Source organism: Acromyrmex echinatior, chromosome 4, assembly GCF_024713525.1.
Source record: "Acromyrmex echinatior isolate Ae372 chromosome 4, ASM2471352v2, whole genome shotgun sequence".
Classification (NCBI taxonomy): domain Eukaryota; kingdom Metazoa; phylum Arthropoda; class Insecta; order Hymenoptera; family Formicidae; genus Acromyrmex; species Acromyrmex echinatior.
The window spans coordinates 5,655,234-5,677,432 of NC_141855.1; the positions used below are offsets into that span (position 1 = coordinate 5,655,234).

The window sequence follows — 22,199 nt, forward strand, 5'->3', positions numbered from 1 at the left end:
GATTTTTTATCCACGCTTAAAGATTGGCTTCGCAAAGGGTTAATCACCGCTATTAACCGTAACCGTAAGCTCGGAGCTTAACCGTCGACCTGTCTCCGAACGTTGCTTCTCTTTAATGTCTCGGAAGTCTCGGCAAGACTCGGATAACGAAGGAGCGCGGTTAAGCGGCGAAAAAGCAGCTTAACCTCCTCGCTTCTCGGCCATTTATTTCTTGATGACGCCTCGCCCGTAGTCGCGATCGAACGATAACTTTCGTCGCTCCAGCCGACGATAAGAAACGACGTTAAACAAAAGCGGGAACGAGATAACGCAATGTTCACAGACGACGAACAGTTCCGAAAGGAACAGAAATCGTCGGCGCTTTTATCGACATCATCGTCATTGTACTCGACGTTATTGTCATTGTTGCGAGACACGACGTGTCTTTTCACGCCTCAAAAATTGAACTAGACAAAACCCAAAGTTCTTCGAACAGGTTTTTCGAGCTCTTATTCTTCTCTATTTTCGCGCTGCGAATGAATCGTCCGTGTTCATAAAGAATTCAACATATCGGCAGCTCGCAACGCTCATACAAAGCGGAAGTAAAAGGAAGACACGAGGAGAAAAAGAAGAGGTAAAACGCAAGCGCTGGATACGACGATTTCAAGCTGACCACCGCTCGCCACGTGATCGATACTGAAAGCAGCCGAGAGGTATCGAAAGAGTCCTGGAAGCTCGAAAGGAGGCGCGATAAATCTGTTTCGAAGACCATCGAAATTCCATCGACGTAAGGCACAAGGGGAACACACACAGAACTGGAGAGAGATGAAGACGAAGGGATGTTACGAGAATCGAAAGTAGATAAGGATTGACTGACTCGTGTCTTCGGGGCTTTGGTGCAAAGGGCGCCATCGGACCCTTCGATCATATCGGCGCAAAAAGGTCTTTACGCACGCACGTACGCAACGTCGAGAGTCACGCGCGCGCGCACACATGACGCACACCACGAATACATATAAACGAACAAGCTGTGTGGAAAACGGTAGCTATTGTTACGGGTATTATTTGCCGCTAATCAGAATGGGCGGTCGACCCGAGTGCGAGGGTGTAGGTCTTTGAGGATTTTGCGTATGTGCGTGCGTGCGTGCGTTTGCGCGGGTATGCGGTGGTGTTTACACAGGGAGGGGAACGAGAGAGAGAGGGAGAGAGAGAGACTCGCGCGTGCTACGCTCTCGCGCAGCTCCTAGCTGAACGCACCGCCACTGCGAACGAGACACAGCCTGATTGCAGACCCCGCTCTGTCGTTGTCGGTACCACGCCCTGACCCACGAGATTTTCAAGATACCCGGCACACGACCCACAAGCCCCGCACTTTATGCGGGGTCAACCAACTCGACCCCTCGTCGTTACGAGCGCGATATCGATACAACGGCGCGGCGCAACGAAACTTTCTTACGACGGTGACGGCACTTAAATACGAATAAGAAAACGATGGTAAGGAAAGCGTTTATTGTAGTCTGCTAAAAATGTATCTTGCTTAAAAGATGCACGTAACTAGATATAGAGTGTCATAGGAATCACGTATATACTTAAGAATATTATATGTCGAGAGTTAAACTTCAAAAAAAAGTCGCAATATCGAGGCAACTTCGAGTTATAAACAATTGAAAATTAAGTAACATTGGCACAAGTTAAAAACTAGAATATTAAGAAATTTCCTTTACAAATGAACGAAGATAAAAGAAATTTGCATTTAATTTCGAATGGACTTTACTTTGACAGAAACGTAATTTCAAGCTCAATTACCAAGATATTTAACTTTAAAAAGTAATATTATGTCTGGAAAGATTTTTATTAAGTCTATTTTAAATCGAACAAAATTATATGTAATCGAGAAAAAAGATAAATAAACGTACTCCGAAATCGGATTAGAAATTAAATATTCGACAAAATTACAATGTTGTTACAACTACAAAATTGTTGTATACAATAAAACTTTATTCGTACTTTTACTCTCTTTGTTATACATATAAAATACGCGATATAATAAAGAAGAGATGAAAAACGTGCGCGAAAGAAAGTGATAGAGAAAAAGCGTAAAAATAGAAACTCACCCGTGTAGAAGAAAGCGAAGCCTCGGCGTTGTGTTGACGACGCTCCAGTGACTCGTAGTTTTGCCCGTAGTATTTCTGTAACAACGAAATTCGCGATTAATCCGTGGATTGATCGTTACGAGCTATCGATTCGATACTTAAGCCTCTCGAATGCTTGTTCCCGGCAATATTCACTCGCAACGTATAGTTCGCGGTTGAATTTACAGGACGAGCTAAGACCGAAAAATCAAAACTTTTCACATTTCGCTTTCGAAATCGAAGAAATTACACATCATGCTGCATTTTGTACATATACTTGAAATACTCGAAAATATTTTGGAATTATTTTAATCTATGATTCTTTAAAAAATAACAAGTGATTTTAAATGCACTTCTCTCTAAATTATATAATATAAACTAATTACAATTGTTTTATAATTAATTATTAATATTAATATTGTACAATTTATTTTTTATTTTATTTATTTAGTTCACAAAAATAACATTTTTGTAAAATTTACTAACTAAAGATCTAACTAAAAATTGTCTATAAAAATTGTATTTCCGCTGTCACATCCAGTTCTGTAATTTTGATACGTATAATTATTTCATTATATATTTAATATTGTATTAATTAATAACAAAATGTTAGTCGAAGTATTGGTAAGTCGTTCTAAAATATAAACGCTCGATGACACTCCTCTCTAGACTTTAATAAGTAAATATCACGCAAAATGCATTACGATATTTCTGAGAGAGCAATGTTCGAGCGTGACACGGTATGGTGGATTTTAAAAGAGACTGACAGACTGCGGATCCATATATGTACATATTAGTAGGATAGAATGTATGTCCCGAAATACATCGCGTGTTTGTTCCGATGGTGCATTATTTTTGAAAGTCGTGAATGCCAATCTCCGCGACGCCATGTATCATTTATATGCTTTTAATCTTCATTATGCAAAAATTGTCGCAAAAATATGTCAGCAGAAGACAAATAATAATCAAATAAATCAAAAATGAAATATTCGATCTTTGTATACACAGGTACACGGGAAGAATGTTTTTGCTAAACTTAAAAATTTAGCTAGCTACAAATCTAAAAATAATTTTATTAAATTATCAAAATAATTATATAAGATTCTCAAACCTGATGAGCAATGCTTGTGCAATGCTTTTACAACCGATTTGAGCATCCTACATAATTATTCTGATGTTCTAACAAAATTATTTGCAGATCTGTGTTTAAATAACATTTTTTAGATACTCCAGTAAACATTTTTTTCCGTGTATCATAAATAAAATTCGCATTAAAATTCAATCAATTTTGCAACACTGACTCATTGTCAGCACAGAACAAGTATTGCGTATCAGTGAACTTGTTCGTTATTCAATTTCATGAATAATCTCACAATATTTGGATACTCGCAATTTAATGGGTCCAACATCTCTGCTTCTCGCGAATGCACGAGACATCGTTGTGACAAGATGCGTAAGGCGATGCCGTCGAGGAGAATTATTCCGAGCACCGTGAGCGATATCGAGGAGACGATGGAATTTCCGTCGGCCGGAATTCTTGCTCCAGCCGAGGAATTTCCGGGCTAAAGAAATCGGGAAGTCAGCATACAGCGGCGCGCGGCGACGGCGGCGACGGCGACGGAGTGATCCATGCATTCCGTCAAATCGACGGAAGTCGTTTCCGAGCTGTTAACGGGAGTTCGAAATAGTTGGACGAAGAAACCGACAAAACTGACACCCACCCGGTGAGCGGTATTTGCAGGCGGAATCGCATTGCGGCTCGGCTGACCGCGGCTTCTCCGGAAGTGCCGTATCTCCAAGGCGTGTACATACATACATATACCGCGGGGTTAATTCGACAGTTGCCGACGAGGACGTCGAGAATGTTCTCTCTCGGATTCTATCCGAAGTATTCCGAGCATAGAGCGCACCTCCCGTCCGCAAACTGACCGCTAACTGGCGATTTTTGAGGAATCCAAAGGTGACTGACGCGCCGCCTAAGCTCTCCAATCGCTCGATATCGATCTATCCACGGATTCAAGGGAGAACACTGTTCTGACCGCCGAATCGGAACATCGAGAGATAATTCCCTCTCACATACAGACATGCACACGCACACATTTGCATGAAAATCGATGTCCAACTATTCTGGCACGACGCGTTTACGCGCTAATACCAAAGCAGTTAACTTGCTGCTAATATCGTTGATTATCCAAAGTAGATAAGACCTTTTAACTACAAACTTGAAAATGAGCTTGTGACATTTTTGTTTTCTTGCTTTTCGTTGACTTCATGTTTCGCAGTTAAAGTACATGAAAAGAATGGTTTTGCTAAAGTACTTACTTAAAAAGGACACCGCACTAATTTACATAGGAAATTGGGTCTTAGTGAAACGAGTTAGTTGTCACATATAATATAGCTTTTAATGTGGTAAACAAAAATGCCAATACAATGAGAGAAAAATGTCAAAGTATTGCGAAGCAAATGTTACGATGTTTTCTTCTTTGATATTTATTAATTATGAAAAAATTTAATTGTGATGATAAAATATACATTTCTGTGAAATATATCTCATTGATTGAAAATAAAATAGATTAGCTTATTTGTTAGAATAAAGCTTTATTTAGCTATATTAAATAAAGATTTATTCATAAAATAAGTATATTTTTCTCAAATAAATTTTTAAATATCTTTTTCTCAGTATAGACATAAGATTCAATAATGGATATTTTTTGAAGCATGATGTATAAAAAATGTTCTCGAAAACACAAGTTTTTTTTTACTTGTAATACGTCACAGTTCAAAAATTATCCATTATTGAGCCACGTGGCAATAATATCTTTTGTTCACATTATAGTTTTATATTACAATATTATATATGTGTGTGAAAACTAACTCATTTCATCGGAGCCTAATATTTTTTACATAATTTGCGGGTAGTTTAAATAGATATGGATCTGAAAATAATTCTGTTGGACTATTAAAATAATTATGTAGAAAATTCAAGCATGATGAGCAATGCTGTAAAAAGTTTTGACATTCTAGTAACCAGCTTGAGTGTCCTTCATATTTATTTTGATAATCCAACAAAATTATTTTCAGATACGTATCTAGCTAAATTTTTAAATATTTCAATAAAACCGTTCTTTCCGTGTATCTTTTTAAATTCTTAAACTTTATGGTGTATGATTAAATTCATAAATCATTAACAAATGTGACTTGGGGCATGTAGTTTTATTAAATTTAATCGTGACACCCATCCATGAGTCACTAAAAAAAATTTAAAATTTAAACTTTCTTTAAAGGTCTATGAATAGATACCATGATTTAACGAAAATACATGTCCCAAGTTATCTGTACTGCCCCAAGTTATATATTTTCGGTATAGATGTCTATTTCGAATTTTTCTCAGTATATATATATATATATATATATATATATATATATACATGTTATATACAATTATATATAATTATAATACGAAATTGAATCGATGAGAATAAAATTAAATAAGAGAAATCTTGTATTAAATAAGAGAAATCCTATATTTAATCAAAACGCATCTTAATAGCTTAAATATTTCTATGTGAATTTACAATACATATATCTAATTCTGCAAATTGCGCGACGAGATTTTTTTTTTCGGTTTTGAAATGTAATCAGGAACAAAAGTAGAATAGTAAAAAAATAAATTATATATATGTATATATTACATTTTTCTTTATATCACTAATTATTATCACTTTAACTTCATCTTTTTAAAATTATTATTTTTAATATGTTGATGAATGGAGCGAGAGATTTTCATCTACCCAATTTCAAGTTACGAATTTTTTTCGTGCTTGAAAAAAGTGCTTGATAAAAATTTACACTCGTGCAAACGGAAAAGCTATTGGAGTTATCTCTCTCATTTTCGTTTTAAAAAGGCATGTATGATGATGCAGTCTAAATTTTTTCGAAATTGCGAACAAATTTTTTGCAGCATATCGCACGCGTTCACGTTACTCAAACGAAACTTTATGATGCATGCCCGGTCTTAATTAAGCTCATACATCTCCTTGGATGTTCCTCTTGAAAAATATTGCTAAAGTTTGTTCCAACATTCATTATACTTTAGTAATATGCGCTGCTCTAACCCTTTGACGCGTTAGATAGTCAAAATGATTCTGCGCGTTGTTCAGAATTTTCATTTTATACGTATATCTTCAGATGTACACGTTAAGTCGATTGTAATGTGCATCTCCTATTTTTCAATTCTAATCGCGAAACCTATGTCAGAAGCGGCGTAAATGATAGGGGGCACGTGAAAACGGGAATGGCGAATTATAGAGCGCGAAAGAAAGCTCTATCGACTTGCGGAGAGAGCATCGAAATACGCGTTCCCGTTTGTAATTCGAGTGTGAAACTACAGGAGGAAACTTCCTCCCCCAAGACATGTATCTCGGTCTCCGAGATAACGTATAGTCATGTCGTTTGTTACAGAATCTCGCTACGCACGACCCCGTCCTTGTGCCCGCATCTTCCGTAAGCCCGTACGTTTCCAGTTACTGCACGAAGATCAACTCGAATGCGCATCATTAAAGAATTTCCAGCTGCAGTCTTATGATAGATATATTTCTTAATTAATTGTGTGTAATTTAACTTTAATTGATAAACCCCCCAAAAGCTTTTATCCTGTTCGTGTACCTGTAGATAATAATTTATCTCTGAAATAAAATTAACATTTACTACAATTATTGATAAATATTAATTATATCAATGATGTTTTGTTTCTACTGAAATATAATAATATTTTAGTATTATGTAAAATATAGTAGATAAACGAATATTCAGATTTTTATTATTTAATTATATTATTCATTAAAGTTATAAATTTCCAATGTAAAACTAAGTTTCTCATATTTTTAATATATACTGAAATACAAAAAAATAGACTTTTTCAATTTCAATTTAATTACAAAAGGGTACATATTGCACTACTTAAAAATAGCAATTAAAAAACTAGTCCAGTATTAACAATGACAATTTTATGTTAACGCATGAGCGGAGAAATTCCGAATCAAGACTTTAAACATGAGAAATAGTAAAAGTACGTGAATTCATGTATCATGTGGAAGCCACAAAACAACATGGAAAACAACGTCGATATGCACGACTCAAAAATTCCAGCAGACGTGAAGCAAATTCGTGGGCGCCGCGTATCTGCTTATAATTCGAGTGTAAAATCGCAAAATAACGCGACGAGAAATTCCAATGCCGACAGCTCGGGAATTCGGAGGTGGAAAACTAAATTTCTCCATAGGCTGTGTATTTCACGTCGGTAGGAGGCGTGGAACCGCAAAATAATACGAGTACCGCCCTTTTTTCGCAGATCCGCGTCTTTCCAAATCGACAAAGTCTCTCCCGCAACGTTTCTAGCCTTCTTGAAGAAAAATATCAATGTGCCTGAAGAAATGTGCTCCACAAAGAGAAAAGGAAAGAAAATTCACCAAGTTAGCGGAAGTAACGTGCGAAGACGAACGACCGTCGTCCAAATTTCGCGCGTCGTAAATCCGCGACGTCGGCTGATTCGCTTCGCCGGTAAGAGGAGAAGATCGTTGAAGATCGAAGAGATAAACAGAGTAGACACATATACAACAAGGAGCAAAACAGAGATCAAGAGAGAGAGGGAGAGAGAGAGAGAGAGAGAAACAGAAGGAGGGAGGACCACGGACTTCTACGAGAATTCCGTAAGTCGTGCGTTCCTGTGCTGTAAATCGAGCTGGAAACCAGGCAGCAACAACGGCAACGGACCGCCGAGAGATATCCAACCCCTCGGTGCTTTCGCGTGTATCTCGATACGTTACCCCTTTCCGGGAGGTAGAGAAGAGAGCCCGCAGAGCTCGAGACGGGTCGAGGCCGGGAGACGATTGCTTTGCACTTCTGTGCACGCCCCCGGGGCAATCGTAAGTTGAGATACCTAGTAGGGTATCCACCCCCGACGGTCGCACCCCTTTGGCGTCCCACACCCCGGAACGGTCTTCCATCCACCCTCGCTCGCTCGCTCGCGCTCTTGGCTGTTCATACTTCTCTTAGTGGCTGGTACTCCTCTCTCAGTGGCGACGCCGAAGTCTGGAGTCCCGAATGCAACCGGCACTCGCGTGGAGAAGGGTAAAGGAGGTCGGGGGCATTGGGGGCCAGGGGATAGGGAGGCGAGAGATCGATCGCTCGAACGTGCTTTCGGCATCGTCGAATATTACCTACCACCTATATTCCCAGCCACATAGTCGCTGTATGTACGTACGTAATACTCTCCAGGGGGTACGTATGAGTGGGTAGATGGGTGTACGTGTACGGGGTGTCCTGTACCTATCTATCGCGCGTGAATAAGCCTTCAGCTCCAGATGATAGAGAGAGGTGACTAAGAAGAATGACGGCTGGCTACAGAGTCGAGGTATCAATGGCTATCGACTTGAGGAACGATCGAAAATCGACAAAGGACTTTTAATAAATTAACCGGGTAATAAAGTCTTCCTTTTGTCTCATTCTCCGGAAAAACTTTAAGCTTCGAAAGTTTAATTCGAGCTTTAATTGTAAAAATAACATTGTAATTATTTATTAAAGGCTCGTGATAACTCAAAATAGATCAATACCTTATAATTCATCGTATTATAAAACTGATACTATCCCTCCGACCATTGTGCTAGCGTGTTAACTCCGAGACACCCCGTACACGCGATCGTATGCGCGCCAAGCGCGTATGTTATGTGATATAATACGCGGTGTATGTCCGTGGGGTGTGTATATAACGGATAGGTAATATATACATAACGGGCAGACCGCGACCAAGGACTCGCCGCGCGCTGCACGGGGAAGGTGAGGTACGGAGGCATTGTTGAGCGACAATGGCTGTGATTCGTGGGCCATCTGTCCGCCTGTGGTTCGAAAATTGCGCGGAAAATCGAAAGCACTGTCACGAAAGAGGTGCATGGGGAGGAATACGGGGGGAAAACTTGCATCTCTGGCTATTATGCCTCTCGGTATTATCGCGGGGCATCGAGTGTGCTCGTGAAGTGGCTGAAGAATTTTCGTTTGGGGCATCGATAGTCGCGATGCGAGAGAGAGAGAGAGAGAGAGAGAGAGAGAGAGAGAGAGAGAGAGAGAGAGAGAGAGAGAGGGGAGAAAAATACGTACGGAGAAATTGGATACCCGCGATATTTTGCGAGCCGAATGCGATAACTTGTGCTTTACATTTAATAAAACGGAACGGGGACGACGTCACACTATTGAGCGTGTAGCTGCGGTTCTTTTCTATCGGGTTTATAATCCAAGCTTTGCGATACGCGTAATTCTCTCGGAATTTGTGTCCCAAAAGATTTAACTCTTTGGAAACTCTATGGATAGAAATGACATAGTGATTTATATTACCGATATGAGTTCTCTAAAATATTTATGATATTATATTATGGCATATATGTATGAATATATGTTAAATTATTCTCCTTCGTGCAGTCTCTATTTGCTGCAACTTTGTAGATTGACAAGAGAATCACGAATAATATCGAGGCTGATAATATAATCGGCGGATATATATGGCCGATAAAAATGAAACGTACAGCAAAAAGAGAGAAGATGTTCGTGTGAATTCAAAAGTAATACTTCTTCGGGCTCGCAGGTAATATTTCCAGTCGAGTCTGGCAAGCTTCTGCTCCCTGGAAAGAGTTCGCAGTTGAAACACGTGTTACACGAGTAGTCCGTGCAGGGAACGGCGCACTGGTGCCCACGCGAGTAAATTATAGATAAGGCGAGAAGGCAGGCACTTCATTTTCGTGCAGATTATTCGTAAGGCTACACGCGGTAAAGCGCCAGTCAGCGAATCTCTTTTTTACGGGTAATTTTTTTGCGTTTTCGGACAGACAACCTCAAAGGGTGCATGCATGCGCATGTCATCAGTCGTCCGTCGTTTAGCACGAATAAGTTAGGTGTATTATCGCAATAACTGACTTCTTCAACTTATCCGGATTTTTACCGCCAACTTTTGCCGTCGTAATTTCTTTCGTTCTAGGCTTCCTTCTCATTTCTATTGCTTCCTTTCCTCCTACGAGTCCTCTTCTCGCCTCTATTCAACAAAACTTTATTTTCCTTGCGCGCCGACTAGCGGATCTCTGGCGCCACGTTTTTAAAGTAAATAAAACTTTTCGCCAACACACTCCTCGATCCCACCATTCCAATGCCTGAGCACCGATGACGTTTGTCACTCCGTGAATGTGTACCCGAGTGACGGGAGAGATGTTGAAAAACGTATTTAGATTCGAGTGGCAGCTATACACGTCGTGACGATTAGGTCATGTCGAACAACTTTCCGTTATAGATCCATGTGGTTTGCGAAATATCAAATATAACAAGTTAGATTGCATTTTTCGTATACATTGTACATTGAAATATAATAATTTGAATGTTTTTTCAGAAAAGAATTCCAAAAATAATCCAAAGAGAATTAATGTTATATGCCAATCTTATCTAATTGAGTTTGAAAACTTGAGTAGCACACAACATTTATTCGAGAGTTAAATATTATAAAGAAACGCGCGAGAAATTGAGCTTCGAAACGATACAAAAATTTACGGAACGTTAGGAAACGCCAGGAAACGCCAGGAAATGATTTCACATCATGATATTCCATGAAAAATTGTAGAGTACATTATGTAATACTCTTATAAGCCCCCCGGATCTGCGATTGTTTTAATAGCCTCCGTGCGTCCCGACGGTACGCTCTATTCGTCAAATGTGATGAAAAACGAGCAACGACGCAACGCGGTGCGTCGTGGATCGAGGGAGTGATTCCATATCGAGTACCGAAGGATCATTCGGGTATTAAAGCTGATCCGTATTCGTCGACACGGTCCGCTTATTCGCCACTCTCGTAATACTCGATAGCTACACACATATATAAGCCTCATCCGTCCTCAAACTAGGAAAGCGGCGCTCTCGAGAACCTCTAAAGGGTGAGTGTCGATTTAAGCGGAACTGTAACGCCCTACATTCTCCTCCTGTATATACTGTGCATGTGCGTGCGTATTGACTCGTTACTAGCTAAGGAATTCGATATAGCCATAGGTACACTTCTCTCGATTAACCCCGGGTTCCCTCTGAAAAATTAGACATTATGTTAGTTCATCGCGAAAATTATGAACTAACAAAAACAGACTACGTACTTTCGTAATAATGCAATAATAATATCCTTTACAGAAATTTCTAATGCTGGGCAATTTAATAAAAAACAGTTATACTTTTAATTACTAATTTTACGTATTAAAAGTATTATTATTCAGTGCTTTTAGCACTCCAAATAAATAATTAATTATTGTCATTCGATAATAAATTGATCGGTATTAGATTTCTGTAAGAGATATATTGGATTGTTACAAAAGCTCGTAGCGTATTATTTTGTATAAATATAGTGTAATGCCTGTAAGAAATTACATTATTGCAATATATATAATTTATAAATATTAATTAATTTTTCATAAATAATTCTCTTTGTTACGAAATATTATATATCGCAAATATTATTTCCATAATCGTTCAGCCCCCGTCGTGTTTTCAGAAACCGTGCATTTATTCTTTGTCGTCGTGTCGATGTGCCAAAGTTTTTGTCGAAACTGAATGCGGCCCCATCAAAAGAATCCGTACGTTACAAACGGTTTTTTCAAGGTGCACATATTTCGAAAATTTCTCTATTCGCGACTATTTAAACCTTTCCGTCTGGGATGCTTTGCTGCGACAGTAACAACAATCGTCCCGTGCCCGTCGTAAATCCCTCGCCAAGTAACTTTAAACATGCGCCGCAGTTGCGAGTGTAAACCTTGTCCCGCGTCAAATCACGAAATGCCACTCCGCGTACTGACCGTAAAGCGTGGATTTAATTTAAAGGGCAGGGATACATAGGGCAAGGCCAAGCTCTTGTCGCCAAGCAAACTATAGAGAAGGAATTTCAGGGATATCCATTTAAACGGATCGTCTAAATAATCGTGATAATTACTTTTCAAAGAATGAGTCTCTCGAGAATTGTCATCGAACATTATTAACAATTTGATTAATTAATGTGAAATTTTTTAATGCCCTAGAAACGACTTATCTATTTTGATGCGTTCCTGTCTTTCTTTCTTAAAAGTATTTCTTCAAGCTTATTTCAATGAAAATTTTTATTGGTGGATTTTTGGTAGTTGTGAAATTAATCGAGAACTTTAAGAGCTCCGCGTAATATTTTGCGTAATAAATTAAGGCGCGTTAATCTAGAAGTTAACTCACGAAGATGCCGAGGGGGTTGTTTTCAAAGTCCATCAAACGCGTTACGGCGACGGTGCATAGCCGCGACGGCGTTACGACGCCTATGAAAACGGTAAACAGGGTAATTAAGGCTCGCCAGGGGAGAGAAAAAGATGATTATGGTGCGGGCAATAAGAACATAATAGCGCGAACTCGATAACCGCGATGCGAAGGTGAAGCAGCGCCTTAACGTTGCATGATTAACGTCCCAAAATTGCAGTGAGCCGGTGGTGTGTAACACATCGACCTCCACTGACTTTAGAACTTTGACCTTGCCTGAGACTCGCTTTTAGTATAAACTTTATCAGACTCTGTTAGTACATCACTACACATTACAGACTTAGAGATGATTAATTTTATTATTAGCTGATTTTTATTTTTATTTATTTTACTTCTAATCTCCTTTTCTTCTATGCTCTATAATTTTATTTTAATATTTAGTACGAAAGAAAACATTTCATATGTCGTGTATATGTAATATTAATGTGCATAAGCATCGCTGATTTCGTTTCTAATTTACGTAATGACATATCTATTAGATATTTGAATAATATATCATTTTAGTAAATGTCTTTAGAGAATTTTTAAGATATTAAAATAATGTATAATACATTTTATATATTTATTTATCAAAAAAAAAAAATAAATCGTACTCTACAATCATTATAGTCGAAAAGCAAATCATGTTATACGATTTCATAATATCAGAGTACGCAAGTACTTTGTAGAAAAAAAAGTAAAAAATAAATATATTCCTTATACATATTTGTTCGATATCTATCTGCACGGCGTATCTTTCATTCTATTCCATTAAGCGCGCCACGTTAATCCCGCGAATTATGCTATTCGGTGATTGCACAATCGCGACCATAAATATCGTGCAATAACAGCCATAAAAATTCATGTTAACAGCACGTAACGAAATACCAGGTGAAATTGAACAATGTACATCCAAAAATAAAAAAAAAAGCAGAGAAAAACACATTGCGAAAAGCGCATTTCGTCGCCATTGCAAACCACAGTATTTTGCTAAATTCGAACACACACGAACATACACCGTGTTGCGATGATTGACTCGCCAATGGCGATCGTCGTGGAAAAGTGCATCAAAGCTGTGGGGGAGGTAATCCATCCACCATTCCCGCTCCCCCTGTCAACCCCTTTCGAACGCAATATGCTGTACACGTGACTGCGATAAACAATGATTAAAACCGAAAGAAATAAAACAACGCCGGACGTATAAAAAAAAAACGCAAGTATCACCGGAACGCGCGCAACATTCGCGCCCTATGCGCGCGCGTGTAAATTCACGGCGAATATGTGTATTATTGCGGAGTCCGACGCGCTGGAGTTTGTTAAACATGGCGTGATTTATGGCCGCGTCGGGGATAAAACACGTTCGATGCGACGGCGTCGGACGCCTCGTTATATCCCACGATATTACTATTTTAGGCCGCTGCATGTGCATGAGTATATACGCGTGCGACGCTGCCGGGTTAACTAATAACGCATTTTTCGTTTTCCCTCTTCTCTCTCTCTCTCATTCGTTCCATCATATTTTCCCTCTCCTCTCTCCTTTTTATCTCTTTTCCTTCTCTCGCGCCGCACAGATGCCACGCATCGTCCGACGGCTGTAACGAATAGCCTCGAGAGTGGCGTGAATCAGCTCCAGGTTGATCGTTAATAGGACGTGCTTTCGGATCTGACTCACGTTTTCCTGGCAGCTCTCTTTTCGCGATGCCTGAGGGTCCGACTGTATCTTAAGATCAATTCATGCCGTGATAGGTGAAGTGACTAATCAAGAAAGTCCCGGTGAAGAGTGCTTAATATTAAGCTATTGTTTGGGTACGGAGAAAATATTGCTATACAATATATATTATATATATATATATATATTGCACAGATCTGAAAATAATTTGGTTGGACCATCAAAATAATTTTATTGAAAACAAACTCTGACTGCTACAAAATATAAAAATTTTTTGCAGCATTGCTCATCATTTTTTAATTTCCATAATTATGTCGATGATCCAACAAAATTAGATTTCAAATCTGTATCCAGCAAGGAAGTTTTAAGTCTTTTAGCAACATCCGTGAAAAATTCTTTCCGTGAAAAACAAAATTAATTTCTGAACACAAGTGCTAAAATATGTAAAATTTTGGGAATGTAAAAAAAAAATAAAAATCTAATTTTATTTCATTGCAGTAGACAAAAGTTAAGACGAATCGAGATACTTGGGATTACGATGCTAATTGTTAACCGTAACGACACAGTTTAATTAAAAACTACAATACCATATTCCCGACGGTACCAATTACACCGCAGTGCGTATCTCCCCTAATTTAAACGCACGCTAACAAAATTTCATGTGATGGCTTGAATGTCACATCTCCACGTTCAGTTGAAAACACCGCAATTCTCTCTAACGTAACCTTTCCAACAGACTCTCTTCGCAAAGGAACAATTGAAGGACCGGAAATTGAATTCGTTCGCAAGAGAAAATTAACGATTGTACTCGTACTTCGATAAAAAGTTCACGCTCGGTCACGTCCGCATCTTATCGTGTTCTTATCAAAATACTACCTACTGCTGTATCCTCGCAACGTGGACTCGCCCTTAAGCCTTCTACCTGAATCAGAAAACAGGTACGGCGGAGAATTTTGGAACGGATAAAAGATACTTCGCTACGTGAGCTCCAGGCCGGATGTCGTGTCATGCGACGATAAGCGTAAATGGCTCGTGATAGGGCCACATATATATACAACGCGAATATATATATATATAAGCGCGAACGCGCAATACGCGTATACAGACTGGCCCGGAGAAATCTCACGTATTCTCGCACAATGGCCACCTTTGTCGCGTTTAGCTCGAGTTAGCGAGCGCGAAACGGCCGGGCGCGTAACGGGACGGCTGGCTTTCTTCCGATTTTAAGGAATTTCCTCGCGCTCGAGATGCTGCATTCACGACGCTTTGTCGACGTTACAATGGCCGCGCGCGCGTTCGCGCGGACGTCGCACCTTTGACTTCGTTCGCGAAATCCGACGCCTCTCCGCCGGAACGCCTGATGAAACACACCGAGCTCCGTTAAAGGACGCGAGAAAATGCGGCCCCCATTATCTTTCCGTAATTAAGACAAAGCGCCCAGAACTGTGACGTCGGACTGACTAGTTTGCCTAGTTATAAATTTCTGTTGCCACGAGGTGAATCACGAAAGTCTTTGAGAGAGTATCGCTTTTCATGCTGAATGTATACATAATAAAAAATGTGTATATTGCTAACAAAAACTATATAATATTGCCATTTGTAACTATATTATTAATCCAGGTCTTCTTTGGCGCACACAAGCGAAATTTTACTCTCAAATTCCTCCGAAATAAAGAGAGGCTGAGTTCCTCTTTTAAAATATCTTGTTAAAAAAATTATTTGATAATATGACAGAAATATTTAAAGATAACCTTGAATTTTTCCACATTTTTGGAAAGCCTAGAACAGTAAAAAACTTGAGCTGGAGAGAATAAAAATAACAGAGTTAAAAATATCAATATTATGTAGCAATAATACATATATTTTTTGTATTTTCGTCACTTGTAAAAAATATCTTATTCCTAGCATATTTTTAAAACATTCTAATGTATTCTACAATATTTCTAATATATTCTTAAAAACTAAAAAGGAAATTTATTTACACGAAATAGAGTAGTAAAATAATCCTCAAATATTCTGTGTAATGTCTCCGACATTATCCATTCAAGAGAAATCTGGCGTTTGCATAACGCCTTTTTTCTTGCCTTAAAAGCATGAGTTCCAAACGACGACGCGATGTTCCTTTCTTCAAATTTTAAGGATAATTCCCGCGGTTAATATTCTTACCCTTCTTTATGAGAGGTGCGTGAAAACAGGGCTACTTGCAATTTTCATCATATTTTTATTCTTTTCCTCTTTACTTAAATAAGTCGATGCGTGATCAATCCCACGTAACAAATCATACATACTAAAATGAGATGTAGATAAATATAATAATAAAGCAAGATTCACGTTTATTATCAATTAAATATTAAGGTAAATTAAAAAAGGCATTGTGGAATAGAGTTTCAATTAATTTACAGTTTCAATTAATTGAAAGATATTATTAATGTCAGAAAGTCGGACAAAAAGTACAACGGCTGAAATATCAGGTGTTGGAATTAATTCGTAGCGTTTTACAAGTGATGGGAAGTACTTTCATTAATGTATTTTTTAATGCTCATGTGAAATAAATAACATTCTTTCATTAAAAACGCTACGAATTAATTCCAACACTTAATAATTCACGTCCAAGATGCTGAAAAATGTATATTAGTATATATTTTCGAAAACAACACCTCGTTCTCCTTTTTCTTTTCCATACTGAACTTTTATGATGGTCAGCGCAAAATCATAGTAGGTACTTATCTATATTGAGACTTATGGTTATACGTGCTCGCGCTTCAGAATTAGTGACTTCGCGCCAAATTTTCTACGTGTTATATTTTTACGTGTGTAACTCGCGCCATAAACGTTGTGCGCTGAGAAAAATATACTCCAAAAGATCCCGAATAACCGAGACGAAGTCATGTCCGTAGAAATTAAAGTTTATGATCGTGAGTTACGTCGTAATGGAAAAAAATAGGGACGTTAAAATTCAGCAACATGGTTGTACTTTGCAAGTATGTTACACTCACGTGTCTCGTCACCATAATTGTGGTGCTTATGAAAGAGCGGCTAATAATAATCGCTGGACCACCATGAAGTTTCTAGAACGTGTTTCGCGGAATAAACGAGTGTACTCTATTTTCGTTCCTTGCATACGATTTTATTGCACGTACGAAGCGAACCTTGCATGATAAGAAATTTTGTAGTCCATAAAACTTGCAGAAGAGCACACGAGGATCTGAAGAAACGACATCCTCGAAACCCATTAACTCAGAACTATTACAATGCCACGCATACAAACGTTTCAACGATAATAAAGAATAAATGCATGTGACGTTATAAAAATGTATGTTTTTTTATATCATGTGTCATGGTTGCAATTAAATAACATTATATTTTATACATTGAAAAAATGTCTTAAATTTTAATAAATATATATTTGTTTGAATAGTACCAAAATTAAATATTTACTAAACGGAAATATATTTATTTTATTTGATACAAAGACCAATTAATTTGATTTAAGTATCATTTTTTATTCAGTAAATATTTATTTACTGTAAGTAAATAGTTTAATTATCTCTTATTGAAAGAAATATGTATAAAAATATATGTAAAAAAATTTAATAATTTCTCGTTGTAAGAATCAAGAAAAATAAATTTTAAATCATTTTACAAATGAAATACTTCCTCATGTATACAAAATGAAAATAAAATCTTTATAAAATGGAAATAGGACTATTCGTTTTGCAATAACGTGAAAATCACAGTGCCATGAAGTAGCAAATTCGAGCATCACTTCCATATTCCCCGGTGCGGCGTAAAAGTTCTCGACGAAGGAATCATCGAACGTTGGAATAATTTGTCCCTAAAGGAGTTACGGCCGATCGATTCGCGGTACGATGAACCGACTGTAGTCAGACCGCGTGAATTCTCTTCCGCGGAACGTGTGAGTCAGGAAATATAAATACACTCTACACATAGAAACATACATCTAGATAGCACGACTGTTATAGTGATGCAGTTATGGAAATAAAATATTGATACATTCCGTTTTTGATATCTGTGTTAGATAGATTCGTTTTGGATCGAAATAAATATTGATATTTTGAATTGTTGAATAATTTTCTATACCTTTGTTGCCATACGTATATATTATTCGGGCAATAAAATATTTAAAACAAATGGTACTACAAAAAAAAATGGCTTTATAAAAAATACAATCTTTTCATATTCCTTACTGCATAATATTTAAAAAATTGAAAAAATGCATTTAAAGGCATTAATAAAAAGTTTATTCATGATACGTATATTCCTGACTGCTAACACTTCAAAATCTTTTTCATAATAGAACGGAAAATAATTCAATCTTCACAATATGGTAAAAAAATATTGATATGTTTCATTCCTAATGAGAAATATTCATGGCTAACGAAGGATCAGACATCAATATTTCCGATAACTATTTCCCTCTTTTTTTTCTAAAAGAGCAAATATAGAGTAATTCATAGAAATATTATTTACGAATCTGTTTCATAAGGCAATTTTAAATAATAATAGTTAATGATGTATAAATAATAATGTATAAATTGTAACTACAACATTACGGCTAACTCTTAAAAAACAATACTTACAAAGATATATGAATATACGATTTTTTTTAATCACATTATTTTTATGTAGTATATAATTGGAATATCCATCTACGATTTTACGATAATTCTACATTTATGACAATATCCACGAATAACTTTTGAAATTATCCACAGAGAAAAATTTCTAGTTAAAAATAAACAAATTAAAAAATTCTGATCATATCAATTAGAATTCAACTTTTTTCAATTTATTTCAACTAGAATTCCAATTAATATGATTCTTTTCTAGACTCTTTTCCCAATGTATAATATATTCGTGATTCGCTCTGCGATTTTTCTATTTCTGATTCGTACACGTTTCATCAGTTTGTAGAGAATCGTACTCCAAGAGGCGTGAATAAGTAGGGAACGCAGGTTTCTAACTAGTTCGATATCCGGCATGTATTCTGTACGCCTATCCACTTCGCGGCTTTATTTGCACGCAACTATCCTCAGCCCAGGGAAGCGTATAGAATTAGAAACAACGTGTAGAGCAAATTCCCAGAGCCCCCGAGATAATCCTAAAGTTTGTTTGTTTAAAGCGCGTCCGCGATGTCAGTGGGTAAACGTACACTTGGACGCGTTCGCGAAAAGAAACTAAACCGCGACACACAATCGAAACAAGAGAAGAAAAAAGAGGAATGGAAAGATCGGTATTTGCGAGCTTTATAGAGTTTCGCGGGGTGTTCATTAACGGAGCTTAACTCTTTCCCTTCGCATGTCCGGGGATTTAAACTCCCCGCTTGAGCTTATCCCCGCTTCGTCCCCCTAGTGGAATATTTGCATGGAAAGTTGATTAAAATAAACCAGTCAGGATACTTTTTTGCACGATCGCATGTTCGCTACTGGTAAATGACAATAACATAGCAAAATAAAGGGATCGTTTGAAAACTAACGAGTTTAAAATATTTCAACTTTCAGGAATTGCGGAGATTACAAATTTGAGGTTTTTAATCTGTTAAATTTTTCAAGAAAACTACCAACGCGTTATATATTAAATCTATTAAAAGAAAATTTTCATTATCAATCAATTTATCTATCAATCTATCAATCTATCAACAATGAAGAAAATTCGCTATTATAATTTATCATTATCTTATCTATTTAGTTGTTCTTACATTTTTGCTCTTTATCTATTAATCCGTCCCGACATACAGCTCTTTTCTCCATTTGCATAATCGATGCGATCGTTCGCATAAAATTTCCTTCCAAGATCCAAGGCGAAGGGGGCGTAATCATATTACATCTACCGCGCGCGGCGTTGCTCGACAAAAAAAAAACGCAGCGTGAGTCAGGTATATTAAAAGCGTGAACCGCATCGCCCATGCTGGAGAATTCATTCCACCCTCAACCACCCTTCGCCGAGCCTCTAATTAATCGATAAGATCTTAGAAAACCGCGGGAGTCCTTTGCTCGGCCGTAGAGAAAAAGGGATGTTGTGATAACGATAACAGAAGCGACAGCCCCCTGCGTTGTGTGCGCGCGTCGATGCGCGGCAACAATCCTCGTCGTACCTGACCGGACCAGCAATTCAGCCCTGCCTGATTCCCCGTCTCTTTACCCATTCCCATCTCTTTCCCCCTCGTCGGAAAGGAGAGATCGTAATTAGGTAGCTGTCGGTTCCCGAGAGATGGGAAGACGCCGGCGTTGTATTAAACTTGAGGAGACACCGCACGAGGGAATCCTCCTCTATCGCCGTTCTCTCGCGCTGCTCCAATTAGTCGATAAGATCTTTCACCCAAGACCGGGCCAAACCTTCGACGATGACGACGGGCACGTTGTCCCGGACGAAAGCCGGGGCTTTCCCGGCCGAACGACGAGAACTGGCACGTTGTGCGGTTCGTGTTGCTTCGAATAAATGGGGAATGACATCCGGATAAGTTACGGCAAGGGAAAAGTTATCCCGATTTGTCCGAGGCAATAAGCTTATTATTAGTACGAGATTAGTAAGTGACTGAAAATGCTTATGAACGAAATTTTAGGAAATCATATTAATTCATATGCAATGATATCGTATATTTAATAGTACAGATATAGAGTATACGCTATTACATACGTAAGAGAAGTAAAGAAAATAAATCGAAAGGCAGAATCATTGAAATATGTAACATGTATAATAAGAAGCTATATATTAAGACTAAAACGATGTAATGGATTTAATACTTTGGAACTAGAACAAACGATAACATTTTGTGGTGAAGGAGCTAACCAATGCGATTCTGCGGCTTTGAAATAGTAGGACCAACTCTGCGGCTTTGAGATAGAGAGGCCAATTTAGCGGTTTCGAGGTGGAAGCACGATTTTCTTTCTTCTGCATCTAGAACGGCATTATGACTACTGTTCTAGTTGCGAGATATTGATGGACATATGATTTTCAAGAGTACCAAAGTCTAATATTTCATGCACCGTACGATAAATTTGTCGAATGTGTCTTGAAAAACTTGTGCGAACTTGCCAAAAGTTTAGGGAAGTTCGCCATCAGGCGATGAATATGAAATATTAGTCTAACGCTGTTGGAATTTTGAGGAATCATCGTATTAGCACGTGACCGCGTTGAAGTTGGGCTCGCTTAAAATCATATATCTCAAATTAAGATTAAAAATGTGCGCAATATGCATCACAAGTTCAACTCGAAATGCGTTCTATTTGATGCTCACAATGCTTGATACAAGCATTATTTGTTCTCGTTTAACATTCGATAAACAACAAGGATGAAAAATGATTTGATGATGAGCGTCAAGTGGAATGCACCCTCGATCGTGAGAGAGAAAAAAAAAGCCGATCTAATAATCAAATCTCTTTTGCATCTGTCACATAAGTTACCGTGTGCAACTGGGCGTATGTGCGCGTGCTTACACGAGCGAGCTTTTGCACCAGCTGTTATAATGGCGTCTACACGTGGACACAGCTGCGGCTGAGAACCCGTGACACAATCGATCCTTGGCGCGATTCCTATCGACACTCTAGGGGCGTTAAGCGAGATCATGCATTATCGCTTCCATGCACGCACGACACACCGAGTCTCGCGCGAAACCGCCACCGAGAAAGCAGGTCGCAACGTTCTAGTTCGGATAGAAATCTTAAATCACAGTAGTAAAATCACCGTCTATTTTAAGAACGAAAGATGATTAAACTCGATTAAACAATATATATCTAAATCGTTTAGAAATTATTTATGTGCTGATTTGTAGCTGAACATAAACAGAACCAGAATTTATGTAGATCTACTCAATAATCAGTTGATTAGTGATTTATCACACAAATGTGGGCGTTAGTCTTTTTATTAAATAACAATTCGAAAGCATTCATTTTTATACATACTGCTGTGCTTTAAGGAAATTATTTCGTTAATTTAATTTATTTCAAAATACAATTCAAAAAGTTAATGTTTTTCGCAATAAATTATTCGCAAATTTATGATTCTTGTTAATCTAATATATTAATATTCTTATATAAAGATACTTACAATATTAAAAATTATTAAATTGCTTG

General features: G+C 37.9%; 1 protein-coding gene across 2 annotated transcripts in view; it reads right to left on the reverse strand.

The window, feature by feature from the left end:
- LOC105153322 (uncharacterized) overlaps positions 1–22,199 on the reverse strand; it is a 230,220-nt gene that overhangs the window by 154,843 nt on the left and 53,178 nt on the right. For both annotated transcript variants that reach the window (XM_087405428.1, XM_011068081.2), the window contains exon 2: positions 2,094–2,168. In XM_087405428.1, coding sequence (XP_087261554.1) covers positions 2,094–2,168 — 75 coding nt within the window. The remainder of the gene's footprint in view (positions 1–2,093; positions 2,169–22,199) is intronic.